This window comes from Strongylocentrotus purpuratus, unplaced genomic scaffold, assembly GCF_000002235.5.
Source record: "Strongylocentrotus purpuratus isolate Spur 01 unplaced genomic scaffold, Spur_5.0 spur5_scaffold_8, whole genome shotgun sequence".
In the NCBI taxonomy this organism is placed as follows: domain Eukaryota; kingdom Metazoa; phylum Echinodermata; class Echinoidea; order Camarodonta; family Strongylocentrotidae; genus Strongylocentrotus; species Strongylocentrotus purpuratus.
This window is the reverse complement of record NW_022145614.1, coordinates 7,808,205-7,827,721: the sequence shown is the minus strand read 5'-3', so window position 1 is coordinate 7,827,721 and position 19,517 is coordinate 7,808,205. Positions and strand designations below refer to the sequence as shown.

The 19,517-nt window shown below is 35.2% G+C and overlaps 1 protein-coding gene across 1 annotated transcript in view; it reads right to left on the bottom strand.

Moving 5' to 3' along the window:
- The window catches only part of LOC100892079 (kinesin-like protein KIFC3), a 31,961-nt gene that overhangs the window by 10,051 nt on the left and 2,393 nt on the right, over window positions 1-19,517 (bottom strand). Inside the window, exons 3-14 of the mRNA XM_030975085.1 lie at window positions 17,067-17,193; window positions 14,824-14,907; window positions 12,240-12,328; window positions 11,383-11,575; window positions 9,582-9,892; window positions 8,007-8,153; window positions 6,588-6,714; window positions 5,851-6,083; window positions 4,949-5,149; window positions 3,293-3,472; window positions 1,879-2,157; window positions 776-1,069 (exon numbers count right to left, since the gene is read on the bottom strand). Coding sequence (XP_030830945.1) covers window positions 776-1,069; window positions 1,879-2,157; window positions 3,293-3,472; window positions 4,949-5,149; window positions 5,851-6,083; window positions 6,588-6,714; window positions 8,007-8,153; window positions 9,582-9,892; window positions 11,383-11,575; window positions 12,240-12,328; window positions 14,824-14,907; window positions 17,067-17,193 — 2,265 coding nt within the window. The remainder of the gene's footprint in view (window positions 1-775; window positions 1,070-1,878; window positions 2,158-3,292; window positions 3,473-4,948; window positions 5,150-5,850; window positions 6,084-6,587; window positions 6,715-8,006; window positions 8,154-9,581; window positions 9,893-11,382; window positions 11,576-12,239; window positions 12,329-14,823; window positions 14,908-17,066; window positions 17,194-19,517) is intronic.

The window sequence follows — 19,517 nt, the reverse complement described above, 5'->3', positions numbered from 1 at the left end:
TATCTTACCATGATGCTAAATATATTACTCATTGCGGATGTAGTATCGAATTAATAGCGCTAGTGATATTCGTTTGCTCGCAATGTATGGTCAACAAGGGATCTAAAAGATCACAACGTTTCTTAATTACCATGTTGCTAAAATATCAATCATCAATATTCTATCACTCTAATTTATTTGTAAACAATTTTGAATGCTCTATTCACTGCATGAGCAGGAGCAGGAAAGAAAGAACAAATTCCAGAGGATTTTCTACAAAATGGAATGTATCTACAATAACTCGATCAAAATCATCTTTAAAGATGAAGACCAGTTCTGGTCATGCCATTGCATTGTGAAAGAAACGTTGTAGAATCGATCAGAAAAGATTGATCATCTAGCATATGAGTATTGGTGTGTAGCTGCAAGGTTCTGGAATCATCAAAATGAAAGAAATTTGGCTAAGTCTTGGTAAAGTTACAAGCACTATACACAGAAAGATGTATATGGGACTACGCAACATGTATGCGACACATGCGCGATATCTATCAGGTCCAAATAGATATAATAATTTACCAAATACACAATGTATATCAATTAGTAGGCGGTTTCCCGGTAAAATTTGTATCATCACGTGTTAGTCAAAACATATTCTTTCACATGATTGGTAATAAGAGCTTCCATTTCATTTTTTTGAGAGGGGGGCGTTTCCAAAACTGGTCTTTACCTTTAAACTACTAAACAAGTATTGAACAAGCAAACCAACGTGTTTACGAGAGGATATATCAGTGCTTACCTCTTCCTGACTAGATGCCTGGTTGAATACTTTATCCACCTCAAACGTTGACATCCTTCCTTTGTTAAGGACATTCAAAAGTCCATCATCATCCTGATCAAACGTAACCACAGGCTTGGCGTTTGCGCCTCCTCCATCTTCCTTGATGAGTGGACGAACGCGAGCAAAGACGCGGATGTTTCCCTTCAGGTCGATGAGTTCGTTGTGGTACTTCTTGCGCAGGAGGAGCTCCTTCTGGTATTTCTTGTGAAGCTCTTCGTTGTGTTTGGCAACCTTTGAGAGCCTTGCACCGATCTGTTTTAAAAAAAAAAAAGGAGAAGTGTCTGAATGTTAGAGGGATCGGGTAACTTTGCCTCAGATTCTTAAAAAAATCCTGGGCAATTCATGATCATTTTAAAGCGCAATTTTTTTAGGGCTTCAATATTCCACCATATCACAGGCACTGATAACACGTAGGGCCATGCATCTCAGATTAAACATTTTAAACGATGCCTTTAATATTTTACAATCAATCAAATTATTTAGGACCATTTCTCTCATTGAAGAGTCAAGGAGTTTTCTCATCAATGGCTTTTAAAAAAATACTGCACAGAACTGTACCAAATACAAGATTCAAAGTATTTGTAGATATCTCCGGTATGGCTAGCTGCTTTTTGATAGGTAAATAGACAGAAAGTAAGATGTTTTAATAAGGTAAGAATAAAACAAAGGCAAGCAGTTACTAAGTACTTGGGAAGCACACAGACACATTGTAAAATGTATGATATGGGTTAAGGAAGAATATAACTTTAAAAGCTTCCAACAATGTATCACTATGTAAGTTGTGGAGTTAATATCGAGTGTTCAGTGACACAAAGACGTAACTCCATATTTTGCCAAAATGAGTATTTGATATCAAAATGTTCAGAAAAATGTGGGCTTTCCAGGAAACACAAAGCTTATCTCCACCCAACACCCCATTGAAGTTGATGGCTAGTAAAACATAGAATTAACTCCTTAAGGCCCAAGTGGACCTCTATCTTTAAACTACTTTTTCTCAAAATGGCCAAAATGGAGTTACGTCTTTGTGTCACTGACCCCTCAAATTATACTGTTTGACCTACCTCGTTCTTTGTATCTTCAATGGCCTTACTGAGCATGAGAGGGAACTGACTACACATGGACCTGAGCTGCTGATACTCCTGGGCTATCATCAGTAGTCCAGGTCTAAGCTGGTTGAACCTGGTCCTCATCAAGGAGTACTTCTGGAAGATGAAACTGGACTCCTGTTCCGCCGCCTCCTTGGTGCGTATGATCTCCTCGTCTTTAGCCTCCTCCAGGCACTTCATCTCCTCCTCCATCTGCTGTTGGACTTCAGCCATCTCTTGCTCTCTCTCCTCAAGCTACGCGAAAGAGATTAAAGATAAACTTTAGTACTGGTAATGCGATTGCATAGTGAAAGAAAAGGTGTGGAAAGGATCAGAAACAGTTGATCATGTAGCATGTAAGTATTGGTGTGCACTGCAAGGTTCTGTAGTCATTAAAATCATTAAAAAATTTGACCGAGTCTTGGTAAAGTAACAAGCACTCACATATAAAGCTATATATGGGACAACACACATGGTGTCGGGGCTACCTTGATTTCCTTGTCTTTCTATGCTCATTACTCAGCCAGTATACATTTTCTTCCAAAATTGTTTGGCACATGTCATTTATTTGTAATCTTGAACATTCAGTGTAAGTTTCGTTTGATTCTGTGAGAATTATTATTATTATTTTTACCAGTACTGGAGTTTATCTTTAACAATATTTATAATTTAAAGGTAGACCAGGTTTGGAAACGCCCCCCTCTCAAAAAATGAAATGGAAGCTCCTATTACCAATCATGTGAAAGAATATGTTTTGAATAATACGTGATGATGCACTTCAACATTGAACATTTGGGCATATATTTCTGCTTTTTTGCAAATTTAGGTTGTAGTATTGCCATCTAAACCTCTGAAGGTAAAATTTAAACAATATTAATTGAATGGATATTTTGCACCCAAAACCCTTGAACCGCAATTTTACCACTACCGGTCTTTACCTTTGACAATATTTAATTCATTCTTTCAGTGAAAGTAGCATACCACACAATGCTGCCTGACATGATTATCAAGTTATAATGCTTCAATGTTTCTGAGTTAGAATTATGGCAGTATGGCAGGTTTGCATGATGTTTACAGCTATTTACAGAAACATTAGATGCAGATGGCAAACAGAATTTAAGGATAAAATCTTACATGTGCCTTGTTTAAATTATTACATCCTAATAAGCAACACCAATAAAAAAAAATTAAAAAAAGAAGCCATTAATAGTATTTTTACAAACGTTTGAGGTAATGGTAAACAATGGTAAATAATAAAAAAGACAAAGTACAATTTTAAAAATTATAAGCACATACAAAATGGCAGAATTAGCAAAGAATTTATAGAAAATCGTAGGGTATATTACTTTAAAAAATAACAAATGAAGTATACCAAATAAATTAAGCCTACTTTTTGTACGAGTGAGTCGACCTCATTCTTGGAGTCTTCAAGCTGTTTCTCAGTGTCTGCATGAGTGTCCTTGAGTGAACTGAGATCTTTCTTGAGTTTGTTGTTCTGTAGTTTGAATTGTAACAGGGCTCGTTTCGCTTCTTCAGACTCAACCTCAACTTTCTTTTCAACCTCGACAATCTAATAAATTAATCATATAGAAAGAATTAGGTTTGTGGTGACATGGGTGAAAGCAATGATGTGAAAAAACCAAATTCAAAAGTCGATTGCCACATGCATCCAATACATTCAAGTTGTTTCATCAAGTCTTTCAAGTTGTTTCATCAAGTCTTTGTTTAAAAACTTGTTACATGTATATAATTACCAGGACCATGGCAGGTCACACAACTCTTACAGCACAATGAAATATACAAGTCCCATATATGAATTTGCTCATTGAGGTTACAACAAAGTTAGATTTCTCCTGGACTCTTTCTAGCTAACTATTCTTCTCATACAGCTCATGTGTCATGGTCTAGTGGTTATATCACCGGACTGTGGATCAAATCGATTGTGGTTCAAATCCCAACTCGGCACTTAAGTCCTTAACCTACTTTTGCCACTCTCCATCCAGGTGTACCGGGTAGGATTGGCATGTGTGCGCTTATTAAATGGTGCATGAATGGAATACTCCCTAGGGAGCAGAGCATGTGCATTATCATGTGCGGATTAGCAATTGAATCCAATGACAGGGGTAACAATATAACGATGTAAAACGCTTAGAAACAAAGTATTTGGCGCTTTACAGATGTGACTATTATAATCATTATTTCCATCTCTCCTGTCCACCCCATCCTTTCCTATCCCATCCCTATATGCTTTCAATAGACTTAAAATATGTGAAAGTCCTTGTATCACCTCGTGCAAGATTAGGGCGCTTTTATTAAACTTATAGGTACAGTGTAACCCTGTTCATCATTGTTTTCATGTTGTTTACAGACTGAAAAAGGATAGAACGGGACAGTAGAGAGTGAATAAAACAAGAAAATTATAATTTGAAATGTAAAAAACGTTGTAAACCTGGCAATAAGAGACTCTTAATGAGTCCAGTTTTAAAAATGTACATGGCTTTTCGGCTAAAGCTATCAGCCGCAGGCTACGCGCTGACGACTATCTGATCTAGGGGGTGTTTCACAAAGATCCTAAGTTGAACTTATCTCTAAGTTGGACTTAAAAATTATGGAAAGCCATTAGCATCTTTGGCATATTTTGTAAAAGGTATTGTAAAAGGCCTTAAATGTTGATTCAAAAAAATTCTATTATCAAGGAGATTTCATGTTCTTGATGTGGAAATGTGAATTTATGAAAACTCTAAAATATTTGAATATTTTTTTATCTTAATGCTACAAATGGCTCTCGATAATGTTCAAGTCCAACTTAGAGTTAAAGACCGTCAACACTACTGGGCCAGAAGGGATTAGACCACACAGCGAGGTCACTGACAGGTGACTCAGCTCTCAACTAACATAAGAAAAAGAGGATCATGGGGGACCAACAGGCACCAATTGGGGAAGTTTTCTATATAGAGGGAGCAAGTAGCTACAAGTAGGACAGTGGGGCTTTAAGTTTGACTTAGGATCTTTGTGAAACACCCCTCTAACCCTATTGAATACAAACCTTAGGATTGGCTTTCAACTCTTCATACTCCTCCTGGACCCTCTCCAGCTCGGTGCTCTTCTCGTTGAGCTGCTCCTCGAGGGATTCCTGAGCCAGGAGCTGCTTCTTTGCAGAGTCCAGGAGGTTCTCAGACTCGTGGGCAAGTCTCTCTTCAAGCTCCTTGATACGCTTTGCGCTCGATTTGTTAGCAGCTTGCAGTTTCTATGTGAGACAGCAAAAAATGTCAAAGTATACAAATATACAATGTACAACCATAAGTTGCTTTTTAGAGGTCCTGGGGGCGTTTCACAAAACTTGTCATCAGTGACAAATGACAGTTTTTGTTATAAGCCACTGAAATCCTTGCTTCTGATTGGTTATCAGCAGATCTGTCACTGATTTTTGTAATTAAATTGTCATGGAACAAAGGCATTGTGAAATGGGCCCCTAGTCTATTATTTATTCTGTATTTATGTCTTGTAATGTTTTGTATGATGCCAAATAAATTGAAACTGAATGCCTATTTGTTAAATGGCTCAGACAACCATTCTCTTTCAATATGTGGATCAACAGCTTGCTTTTTTCACAATCTAAAAGGCAGTGTATATGTTGGACTGCTTTTACCCCAAATGAGTTGGGAGATCAAGAATTTGTAGACAAAACAAAGGAAATTTTTTTTTTTTAAACAGATGATCTTTTGAAATATCAATTATGATTTGAAACCTTGTTATAGCAACACATGAATCAACAAATAAATTCAAGAAACTTCAAGTGGTTTTGGACCAACAGCTCATATATATTCATACACATAAATTGATTCTATTGCATCCATACAAGGAATGTAAATAAAATAGTTGACATCAACGGAACTGGAAACCAATGGGTCTTCCGAAGTAATTGAAGTAAGAGTAAAACTTAATTACCTTGATTTCTTTGAGATGCCCGCCCTTGGATGCCAAGAGGGCTGTATCTGAAGACTGTTTGGTGTCAGAGAGCTCATTAGTAAGCTTGGAGACTTCGACTTCCAGTACCATTGCCTTATCTTTGTAAGCCTCCAACTCAGCAATCTGGTTCTCTTTCTCATTGAGTTGGGTCTGTAAATCCTGGATCTGTTTTTTCATCTCTTCTTTCATCCTCTCCAAGTCTTCAGACATACCTGTCATGTGACATGATCATGTGACAATTAATGAATATATATATCAGAGATTTACCCTATCTAGACTGGGCTATTCACACTGGATTATTGAGAGCAAGTTTTCGAGGGAAGGGGAGCATTTCGATCATCCTACCCCATGCATCTTAGTGTACAGATCTAATCAATGCTAAAGGTTTGATCCCTGGCACAGCACTTATGTTCTTATTTTATATCTACAGCTTCTCATGACCCTGGTGTTATTGGCATGGGTACATATTATAGCGGTTTAAACAACATTTTGAACATATATAAAATGGAACCTGGCTGAAACGCTCCCGTTGAATAAAGAATAAGCATATTTGTGTATGGGCAAGCTTGAAACATTGTTGATTAACTGTATAATTCCAGACAAAAATATGGTAATCATTGTAATTTAACAGTATAATGGAAATTAAGAGACTTAAAAAAAGAAGAGGAGGTGAGAAAGATTAAGTCATATAAGATAATGAAAGACAAGATACATACCTGATGATTGGTTGAGAGTCTCTGATTGTTTCGCTGTTAACTCATCTAATTCTCTCATCTTGTTTGCCATCTCAGTCTGTAACCGAGTCAACTGTTTTTGAAGCTGAAGCTTCTCAATCTCAGATTGCTGAAAAATCAATGAATGAAAATGAGCTTTAACGATATCCATCTCCCAAATTAATTCATATTTCATAACAATCAATTATAGACTTTCTGAAAATATATTTATAATTATTGAACTTCCTGGTTCAAAGATTCATTCACACCTTGTCCTATTGTGTCTCCACCATTGAAAAAAAAATCACCTTCAATAATTTTCATTATTCTTCAATTTATTATCTATTATATTGTACGTCAACCTTCCTCTTCCTCTCAAACACAAACATAAATACACTCAATGCAGATGTCTACATACACTCTTTCTCTCTTTCTCTCTTCACCTCCCCTCCTCATCTCCTCCCTTATCCTTCTCTCTCTCTCTCTCTCTCTCTCTCTCTTTCTCCCTAATCTCTCTCTTTCTCTCTCTTTCTCCCTAATATACTCTCTCTCTTCCCTCTTTATCTCAATCTCATCTGACTAATCCCTTCTTACCTTATAGCACACCATAATGGCCTATAAGCACACTAGCTCCTACCAATCTACACCATCACTGACACTGCACGTGGACAATACTGATCCTTACAGAACACATAATAAAATAAAAGGAAGCTCAAAGACAAAGGAACAAGTCCAATCAATAGTGGAGATGGCATCCCCACAAAAGATGGCTGAAGGGTATTCACAGCCAAGACAGGGAAGGAATCGATAGATCAAACAATAGATGCATTCAAGGGTGTGGTTTGGGAAAGAGTATCCTCATGGAAATGTTTGGGTCCTAGCACTGGACCAGAAGGACATAGTCTGGAGGGCAAAGGTCGGACCCATATGAATCCATCAACAACGGCACAAGCAGCTTACTTATCAAATTCAATGAAAGGGAGGTGATGAAAAAGGAATTCTTACAAGAAGGAAATGAGCTGCTATAATATGTGCCACACCAGAAATATCTTTATTTCAAGCACATGCATGTATGTTTTTAAATTTTACCCATTTCAATGCACCTTTCCAGTGCTTGATCACTAAATACATGTAACCCAATTTAATGAAAATATTATTGGGTAAAAGAAGGGGATTAAATCATAATACAGTCAAACGTGTCTATATATAGCGACTGCCCAAGCGGTCTTTGTAGACAGGTTCCGTTAGTACATGTTTCAATGAGAAACCATTTTCAAGTGAACAAAAAATATGGTCTTTGTAGACAGGTGGTCACTAAAGCAGGTTTGACTGTATTATACTTAGGGTTGATGCCCTTCGTCTGACTCTCAAAAAATGAGAATGAGATAATTCATCTCAAACTTGAGTCATTTTTCAACTCACCTTGAGTGACTTGGACTCCCTCCTCCTGACTTGCTCCTGGTGCTGTGCCTCCTTCTTGTACCTCGAGCAATCATCTTTCAACTTCCCCACCTCCTCCTGTAGTTGCTCCACCTCCTTCTCATAGTCTGTCACTCCACCATGCTGCTTCTATCATGACGAAACAGTTTGAATAAATTAAGTCAGTAACTCGCAGTAAATTAGTTTTGTAAAGATATACACTTAGGCACTAACTGCTTCTTTAATTAAAAACAAAACAAATGCATTTCAAGGAGATTGAGTCAGGAACTCATGCTGTTTCGACAGAAAATATTTTTGTAAAGATATATTCAGTCACTAAACTAAGCTGCTTCTACAGACAACAATGTTGTTCTAATCTCAAAATACAATCTTTCATAAATGAAAATTCTTTCACATACTAAGTAAGACAGCAATTTTCATTTTTTATTATTATTCATTATATAATCATTCCTGGAGAGTTTGAGAACAAACTCTTTTACATACATGCACCATTTTCAATCCATTAAAGATTTTTCACTCTTTATTACCTTTAATTCATCTTATTGCAATTCTGGCTTATAGCACTCTAAACTGTAAAAAAGAAAGGCCTTTTTAAATGCCTCATTGCCAATTTTCAGCAATTCTGTACTAGTAAAATCTAATCTAACACACAAATCCGTCAAATGAAATCATAGGGACTCTGTAAGAAATTTCATCAGTTCCACAAAAATAAATTTTCTAGCAGTTATTCATACTATGCAAAATATAATAACATGTACAGTAAACAACTAAATTATTCATACCCTCGTAATTTTTTAAGTATGGGAAAAATTGATTGGTCCCAATTCATGTTTCTTGAGAATATGACATATTAAAGTTTACATCTAAAAGTATTCAAGAAAGACCCTAATTCAACCACATTCAACTATCATTCTTGAGTTACGAAAAAAAACATGAACAGCATCAAATTTACAAGGGTTATTAAAAATTTACATGTAGTTATTAAAGGTAATACAAAGTTTTGGTATGGGGTCATGAATTTGGTTCAAATGAACATATTGGAAGCATATGCGATCCTATAATATGCAGTGATCGTTGTCGCGGTTGAAATCGAGTCTAAAGTTATGAAATTATAAATAATTAACTCTTTATGCTGTATAGCTCCCTCTCAAGGTCAAGATATTAATTAACCTATAAAACAATGTTTCTTGACTAAAATCAACAGACTAGCTATTCTCGTTTGGAAATTATATATCACAACTACATATTCAGAGATGTTCATGGTTGCAGCTACTATTGTACGGCCGTAGGCGCTATTTGAAATATATCAAAATTTACTGGGAGCACCGGTAAATTTTTATATTCCATTTTTCTCGAAAGCAGAAGTGTTTTAGGGGCTAAATTTTCTATTGCTTATAATTCATCCACAGGGGCATCCAAATATATCAAAATTGTAAAGAATCACTATCCACCCAATTTTCAAAATTTCCCCAAACTTTGTATTACCTTTAAGTGCATATATGATAAAATGTTGAGTGGGTGGATAAAAAATATCAGAACATCAATCATCACTCTCACCTGTTCCTCTTGCATCTGCTTGATCATAGAATTAGCTTCCTCCAGCTCCTGCCGAAGCCCGGACTCTACCACTTGGTTACCATGGTTACCCCTCTCTGCTTTATGATCGTCATCCTCATCCTCCCTAGGGCTTGGGTGATGTTGGTCCGGCCCGCCCCCACCGTGTCCATTCTGCTGCATCTGCCTCAGGGCCTCCTCAGCCGTGTACTGTTTCTCCCTGGATTCAGCGACCTGGTTCTGCTGCTCTTCTAGAGCATCAATGAGCTGCTCCAGTCGGCTTGAGATGCTGTTTGACTGAGTTGAAGCTGCTCCTGCGAACCAAGATTTTCAAGATTTCAAATTTATTCATGTTTCAACAAAACATTACAAATCAATTATAAACATTTAAAACAAATTTAAGAAATACATGTTGGAAACAGAGGGGTCCACTAAAAAGCAATGCTTGTACAAGTGTGAACAACTCAAATGAAACTTAGGAATAATGAGTAATTACATTAACTAATCTGTAACTACAAAAGGAACTACAAAATAGGGGAAAGAAAAAGGGGAATGCCAACAGAGACGAGAAAGGGACAAGACAATACTTTACACGACAAAGATAGAAGAACACGGTCATAATACAAAGAGTAGACAATGACAAAAAGAAGTGAGAGATCGAGGGTACAGAAAATAATACTAAAAGATGAGCTGCATGTGGGGTTGAGAAGAAGATAAGGAAAGAGAAATGCATGTTAGAAAGGAAATAAGCATGAGAAGGAACAATATAATATATCAAATTACAAACACAAGATAAGGGTATAAAATCAAACCTGCCTTTACAAAAAGGGTATGGAAGGACATCATTTTAGCTACAGATTTATCCATACATTATATTAAGAATTTTATCTATGGTAGGTAAGTCTCTCTACTCAGTAGTGAATACATGTATGAACCTGGTAATATTTATTAAATGTGATAATGTGATATACTGCTGCTGTAGCTAAAAACTTGTTTCTCATTTTTCAAGCAGATTGAGAAAGTTTTATGAGTGTTTCACACACAAGTTTGAATGATTTTATGATTTTTTTTTTGTTATATAAAACTTTTTAATACAAGCATTTTTTCATATATCGTTATGTAGTAAATGTATTTCTACCTGTCTCCCTTAAAACAGAACCCCATTATTCCTACACACTGACCCCATTATCTTGTGAGTCTAGATATTGACCATTAATGATCACCCAAGAGTTAACTTCAAGGAACCACATTCCAAGAACTATGACTCATAGGCCCAAACTCCAGTCACTTGCACTGTGCATCACTACAAGGTGTGGTGACACCCCCTTATCCTGGTAGACAGTCAACTATTGACCAATCAAAGCATGTTTAGATTACTCATTCCTGATATATAAGTGCAGTTCCTAAACTAGAGAAGGGGGGATTAATTTCAGAGTATAACAGAATTTTGATACTTCAAACTGCATAAGTAAAATCATCCATTAGACTTGCTCTCGACTTCATTGTTAATAATCATATCTTTGAGTGGTTCTTCAATAAATGTTATACCTTCAACTGTATTTATACTTTGAGCCTCTGTGCAATTTATAAAGAATGCTGGCACCAAGGTAATACAATATAATCCGAATCCACAACACAACAATATTATGTATGCATGTCTATCGCTATGAGACCATGTCTTTAATATGGTCTTTCTGTTTCATATCATTAAAGCAGTTTGTATATTTACATTTATATATTCTTTTGTATTATTTATCATTCACAAGTACTAAAACAAAAAGGATAAAACAATTTTGTTTCTCACCTGTATCACCTCCTTCAAGTTCAAGAACCCTTGTTTCCTGGTCCCTTATGATATCCTGAAGACTGTCAATGAGTTGATGCTTCTCTTGCATATGAGCTTCGTGACTCTTGCGTAATATCTTGATTTGTTGCCACTTGTTTGCTTTCTCCTTCTCATAGCTGGCGCGGTATTGCTGGGAGCTCTCCCGGAAATTCTATTCAAATTTCAAGATTAAAGTTTATAATTATGTTGATAAAAATGATAATAAAGAAATAATTACTATCATCCTAACTATAGATAAACTAGTAATTATAGTACCACAGGTACTGACTAATATCATAATACTGCAAAAATGTTTGTAAGTGCCAGTCTTTCAATATTGGGATTCTATGTTTGATTATTGCCTACATGTGCATGTAGCTCCCATGCTAGCGATGTTCCTGACAATGAATTGAGTTTTAAGAGGAATAAGTCAACGCAAAGCGTAGCATCCCCTCGCAGAGTGCAAATGACCTATATTTAGCGTTTTTTGCATTTTTAATGAGCTGTGATGACCTTTGACGTACAAACTCAACAACATTAAATGAAAAACACATTTTCACATACACAATTAGGTATTTTCGCATATATAATGAGCTATGACCTTTGACCCACATACTCCGAAATCAAACTTAGGCTGTATTTTGATACCCATCATGTACCTTCATATTAAATTTCATTAAAATCCCTCAAACATTACTAAAGTTATCGAACGGAAACAAGATTTGTTAAGGAAGTACGGACAGAATTAGGACAGACGGCAGCGTTACTATATCCCATACGACTTTGTTGGCGAGGGGATAATAAATTTGCAACATGTATTGTTAATTAGTAGATACCTTGACTTTCAGTAGAAGCTCTTCTCGCTGCTGATGAGTTTGTTTTAATTCCTTGCGCAGAGCTTGGACATCCGCATTAGACACCATCGCTAAAGAAAAATATAATAATGGATAACTATCAGTATACATCACTCTGTAAATTTACATGTACAATATATTATCAGTGTAATTTCTTATGCTTGTTTTATGGGTTGTAAACTTAGCTATTTTTAAAATTATCAAAGTATAAATACAGACTTGAAGGGGAGAAAGGCCAACTGCTTTGTGTTTTAATACCAGTATTACAATTTCAAGCTTAAACTTATTATATAATTTGTCTATAATGTGTTAAATTACAAACTTTTACAATAATTTCAGTCAATTCTGGTTTCAGGAGAAATATTTCACTTTTCTGGATACCCATACGACTTTGGACTGATGTACGTTACATATATGTAAATCATTTCACTGTAAATAACTCTAATCCACTTTTATTTGAAAAACAAACAATGCAGTCAACAACAATAGCGGAATAAACAAGTTTAAAAAATGCCAGTATCATTATGTGCAACTAAGTTGAAATATGATAACAAATACTCACAAATTAAGTTGTACAGATACGACATATTGTCCAAGTGTAGCACAATCCTAAAGTAACATTTTTGTCCTCTTAAACTCCCAACATTTTCTCATAAATCAAGCAAAACTTGCCAAAAGCTCATAAACAAGACACAAGTGAACAACAACAAGAGGAACACTGCAATTTGCTGCGCAGTTAATAAAGTGTACAATATGCCAGTTACAATATGAAAAATGATACACAACTATGAAAATGAAATTTGCACTTCAGTGGTTTTTAACAGACCATGGGACATTCCAAAGAGTTCAAGCATGTTAGTCTTTCATGCCCCATCGCCATGTGGGTGTGGTTTTCCATAATTAGTTTTTAGAGCAAATACTAAATATCCTTGGACCTTGGGGCTCAAGATATTGAACAAATTTTTAGTAATTCCTTCTCAAAGGGATTGCCTTCTTAGACATTAGACCTTTTTTTTCATCAGCAAATTTATGAAAACTCAATTATTCGTATAAATTTATATTTATTTATTATACAAACACACATGAATTGTTTCCACATCATAAAAAATATAAATTGGGTGCTAGCTGAAGTTTCTTTCATATTCAATAAGATATTATAATCTGTGAGTATACCTCGCCTTCAATACATGATACCCTGGCTAATCATTGTATTCAAATCATCCATGCAAGAATGCATCGCATTAATACCAATAAACAGCTGTTACATATTGATCTCTCTCTCCCTCTCTCTTTCTCGCTACCTCTATATCTCTCCCTCACTCTGTCTCTCCCTCTCTCTTTATATCTATCTATTTCTCTCTCTCTGCCTCTCTCTCTCTCTCTCTCTCTCTCTATCTCTCTCTGCCTCTCTCTCTCTCTGCCTCTCTCTCTCTCTCTCTCTTTCTATCTCTCCTTCTCTCTGTCTCTCTCTGTCTCTCTCTCTACCCTCCATGCATACAATATGAAAGATTTGCAATTTCCCTATAATATAACCTGCAAGCTGTTCTGATTAAATACAATGTAAATGTTTGTTAGGAATACATTGTAGATACGTGTACAGTGCTAATTAAGTCGATAATAATATTCTACAAAATATAACATACCCTGCACATGTAGAAGAATCGCATCTGAAGAATAACTACTGTGCAATAATGAAATTACAGTATTTCTCATGCATTGCATTTGTATTGCATAATATAATATGAAATCAGTTTTTTTAATGATTAAAAAGTAATAGGTATAGATGCAATCAGCATCAAATTAACAAAAAAAATATTCACAAAATTGGAATTTGCAATTTGTCCTTTAAAAAGAGACTACATGTACATGCATGTACATGTCATTTTGATGTGAGCAAATAAACAAAAAATTCCTCTGTGCAATCACTTATTCTATATGAACTAAACAATAATAATAATACATTTCAGTTTTCTGGTTGTACAGACCTACATGTACAATGTTCAGTACATACATGTATTTGTATCTCTATTTGATATGAATGTGAATGATCATGTGTTAACATCATTGATATTGCTACTGTCCAAATAACTGGGATTCCATCAGCTCATCAATACCACATCCATGACAACACACAGACACACACAAATGCTATCCAATACACGTTCACATCAACTGACTGTGTATGTGTACATGATACTAACATGTAAGAGCATTTTCATTCTATTTATTCAGAAATATTCTCGCAAAATCAGTCACCTCAGCATATCAGGATAAGAAACCAATCTTTTTTTAACTAATATTATCAAATATGTCTCTTAGTCTTATCCTTAAATTAGCATACTAGCTGTATAAAATAAATGCCTTTATTAAAGAGAGAAAAAAGACCATGATCATACAAGTCTATGTTATACAAACACATGAGCTGGCTCAAAGCCTCTTGTAATTTATAAAAGACCTTGTAACCTCAAATCATTACGCAAGCAACATCCACAAAATGCAAGACAATTATGAACAAGCATCATTAACATAACTCCCAACAGATAGAAAATAATTAACAAAAGCTCACCTTTTTTGCCTCCGCCGAGACCGCTGTCCGCCTCGTCATAGCTTCCATCGCTGCTATTTTCATCTCCGTCACTAAGGAGGTCACCTGACGCAAAGAGACGACGAGAGATTGCACTCAACATCTCATTTGAATTTCATCTATGCTAATGAGGATGTTGTTATCAAATACCACCCCAGTTCCAGTGTGCATATTGACTCTCTGCTCAGTATCTGATCAACTTTTACATTCTCAATTTTAAAACACAAAATGAGAGAGATGCAACTACAGATAATTGAGATTGATGCTAAATATTCAAAAGAATTGCACCCTTTTTTCTCAGTGAATTGTAGATTCCCTTTTTCTATGCAGATCTACTGATACTGATAAGCTGCAATTCTGCCCCAAGCAGTTATTAGAACCTATAGATATATGTATTTGTAATTTTGCATAAGGGCTGATCTTCATATTTTTACAGGAAATTATTGATTAATTTTATGCACAGCAGATGTTGACCTTGAGAAGTATTGCCAGTTTTTTTCATTATTGATTTTTCAAGATATACCTGTAGTTAAAATGAGCCAGTAATTAGGGGGAACGGTTATAATTGGATTAAAAATACTTAATATTAATTACACACAGTATAAGAATATTTTAAATTCAATTATGTTTTCTATAGATACACCCACCTCAGTGGATATACCTATTTGCAGTAAACACACCTTCAAAAATATCCTCTGTTAAATCTCTCTCTCTCTCTACCATATTCTCTCCAACCCCCTCCTTTCCTTGGATTCTTTATTTCACTGCGTCTCTTAACTCTAGCTCATCTCCTCTTTTTTTCTCCCTGTCTCTCTCTCTCTCTAGCTCTCTCTCTCTCTCTCTCTCAAACAAGTTATTATGAATGCTATGTTATTCTTCCTTCATCAATACCCTTTAGTACTGATATCATATTAATTACAACATCCATGCAGTATGAATGTTTCTTATACTTTATTTAAAAAAAAACTAATTAATAAATTTATTCACATTCAAGATTACTATTGAAGTTGTGTCAATTTTCTAGTACCGGTACTGTGTTTTTGTTTTTTTCCTTCATCTTCCATTTACTGATATTGCCTTTTCACTCATGTCTCCTTCAATTTCAATATATTTCATCATTTACAAGAACTTTAATTCTAAACTAAATTCTACGCTAATGGAAAATGTAAAAGATCGAGGCCACCACAAGTCTTCCATATTATTACTCCCAAACAAACTACTACATGTAATATATTTTAGATCATGAATTCACATGCACATGCTCAGTCGAGCAGCCAAAGCTGTATCCAATGAAAGTGGCATTGTCTAGCTACATAATAGGTTTTATGTGGTAGCAGAAAGCAGTCTTTTGTCTGCTAAACTTAGTCCTTAGGGTGTTAAATTCAAGAAAGCAATGAGGTAACCATGCTGACGTCATTGCACCCCCTCCCCCTCTATATTTTCCTGTATATTCGGAGAAGAGTGTTTTTTCTTTCATCCATTCTTTCTTGCTGTTCTGTATCTTGTTTGTTGTTTTCATAACATACCTCTGATGACGGTGAGTGTTCTTACTGTTAATTGACTTTGTAAAAGCTGACACGTACTATATATGTAGAAAACATCACACAAACGAAAGTATCATATCAATGATGGTGAATAATTTCTCTGTTATTCCTTTGTTTTTTGTTTCTTTGTAATACTTTGAATGCAGACTCCTAAGCATATGTAGCTCCCTCTATAATCACAAGTTAAAAATGTTAACTTATTTAATAGAAAGTGAATAACACTGTCTTTAAGGTTTTAAGTAAAACAGCCTCTGAGGAACTAATACTTCAACAAGATCTGCTTCTAGTTACTTCCTCTATTATCATGCCATTACTATTATATTTGTCTTGTTTCATTGGAAAAAATTGTAATATACTTATTAATTGTATTATTTTTTGCATGAGAAATAAAATCATTTGAATCAAAGTTTAAAAAAATGTTCTCCAATTCTAAAATCTCTTTATCATTTGCCTTTACTTGCAAATTATTCTATTCTCTGTTTTACCTTTTCCATCCATGAAATTATCTCTCTCATCCCTCTCTTATTCTTCCATTAACAACCAATCCACACTCTCCTTCCTTCTTCATCATCTTTTTCTCCTTTTTTCTTATTCTTCCTCATATCTTTCTTATTCATTTATTGTTCTTCTCTCTCTCTCTCTCTCTCTCTCTCTCTTTCTTTCTCTGTTTTATATACTTACTATCACCAAAGCCCAGTTCTTCCATCAATGACTCTGCTCTGGAAGGGGTAGGGGACGGTCTTGTTACCCTCCCACCTGTGTGGAATGTCTTGGGTGTCTTGAAGCTCATGTTGTTATTATCATTACCCTGGCAAAGAAAGAAATACAATGTAACATGAAAAATACGACATTTATTCTTTTCCCCCATGTATAATAAGTTGGTATTACTAAAAGGTAAGGCTAAGGCATTAAAAAGGATACTCTCATGTTTTTCATTTATTGTCATCATCGCCATAAAGCCTAACCCATACTTTGTAGTACCCTTGAAAACTGAATTTGCAGCAGTTACATACAATAAGTAGTTATTTTCAAAGCTGAAAAGAGACATCACATGTCGATACCAACTTTCAGAAGAATGTGCATACATGTATATTCACTCCTCATAGTATATTTTACACCGAGTCAATTTATGGTGTTAATCCAGCTACTAAAACTAGTCGTACTGTACTAGTTACCGTAAGACTGCATATCAGTGTTAATAATTTTAAATGAGGTATGTAGTACTTTGATTTTCTGTTCTAGGATAGCACATTATTCAGTGGTAGTTGAATGCTGCCCTCATCTTTTAAAATTTAAAACTGTCAAATATTTTCCAAAGAATCATAATTAAAAGTTTCTATGACCTCAAACAAGTAGCCAGTAGGTTTTATCATTCAGTGATATTGCAGAATTCTTTTTGTCTGCTGAAAAAAAACGTTCATTTTTAATCCATAGGTTTTATGGCTTCTATCAAAATCCTGACTACGTGTACTGTATACATTACAAAGCAGCCAGCTTCCATTAAAAATTCTACCTTTCATATTGGAGAAATGCAGCTGGCAGCCTCTCAATGTAAACAACTCTCACAATGACTTTGGACATTTTATAGATTCAGCACTCTAAAGGCCTTGTCTACAATGTATGGAGGGTTTTCGTATTGCTGGGTTAGATCGAGATATTGACCTTAAAGACAGCAAATACAGGTGTCACAAATATTCATTTTTTGGAGAAAGCAACTTCAGAAATCTAGATGTATCCAGTAATATGACTAACTTTCATCATTGCTTGTCAAGGGAGTGTTTTCGTATTGCTGGGTTACATCAAAATATCAACCTTAGAGACAGCAAATGCAGGTGTTAAGAATATTCATCTCTTGGATAAGGACAACTTCTAAAATTGAGGTATCCAGTAATATGACCAACTTTTATCATTGCTTGTCTAGGGAGTGTTTTCATATTGCTGATTTCAACCTTAAAAAGAGAGCAAATGTGGGAGGTACAAATATTCATCTTTTCTTTTGGATAAAGGCAACCCCTAAAGTTGTTCAATCATGTTATTTATATGTGTGCAGATCTCTCTTGCTGATACATTGCTTACAAGACAAGTATTTTTGTTATAGGAATAAGATAGCGAATTTAGCAATACATCAGCATTATTAAACAGAAAGTTTTCTCTACAGGTAAATTTTGATACAATGAGGTCTTGACATGTGAATACAATCTGATTATGTTTTAGGGGCGTGATCTTGATCACTGAAACTGATGCCTTCAGACTGGGCACAAGGGATCTCTGATCTAGTCAAGGATAATAATTCAACTCACACCTGAAATGTTATTATCTTCATACATAATATATGTATGACTATCCACTCATTGTTCTAATAATAGTAATAAAAGACCATCATTGGAATAAGTCATGTTCCCTCACCAATGCCCCCTCCCCCCAAGGATCTACTTATTAGTTATTACAAGCCTCAGATATATTATAAACTAAGTTAGTTGAAACATAGTCTGTGAATCTTCTTTTTTAAATCTATGAACTTTTACATGAAAGTGTTTACAAAATGCACAATTTGAGAAAATTTAGGTTTTAATGCAGAGTAAGAACATAGATCTACCAAACAAAACCTCAGGTACCATCTCTGATGGGTGGAGGCATTCTAAAGGAATGTTATCAAATTTAAGGTCTGATGCTCTATTCACAAGTCAAATCTATGACAACAACAGAAGTGTGAAATTAAATCCTGATTGATTCTCTAGAACAAAGCAAGCATCAGCTGTTTAAATACAGACACCGTAGGTCCATTTCATGTTTGTGCAGTTGCTAGGCAACCATTCCATCCCTAAAGAGATGAAACGACCCTTAAACAAACATGGACTACAGTCTACTACCTCGATTTCTAGTGCATTGCTCACTTTAACAATTAATGGGGCTACTTGTGATCAAAGAAGATTATATATATATATATATATATATATTGAAGATAGTTGTAATCTACAATGTGATTTTTGTATGTGAGCAGACTGGGTGGTACCCTCTTTCTGGGCTAAAAAAACCCCACTACATTATGTTTGATGGAATGCCTATTTTTCCAGGTGTTCAACTTTAATTTCAGAGTGATTACTGGTTGATATTTCAGCAATTGTGCACCAA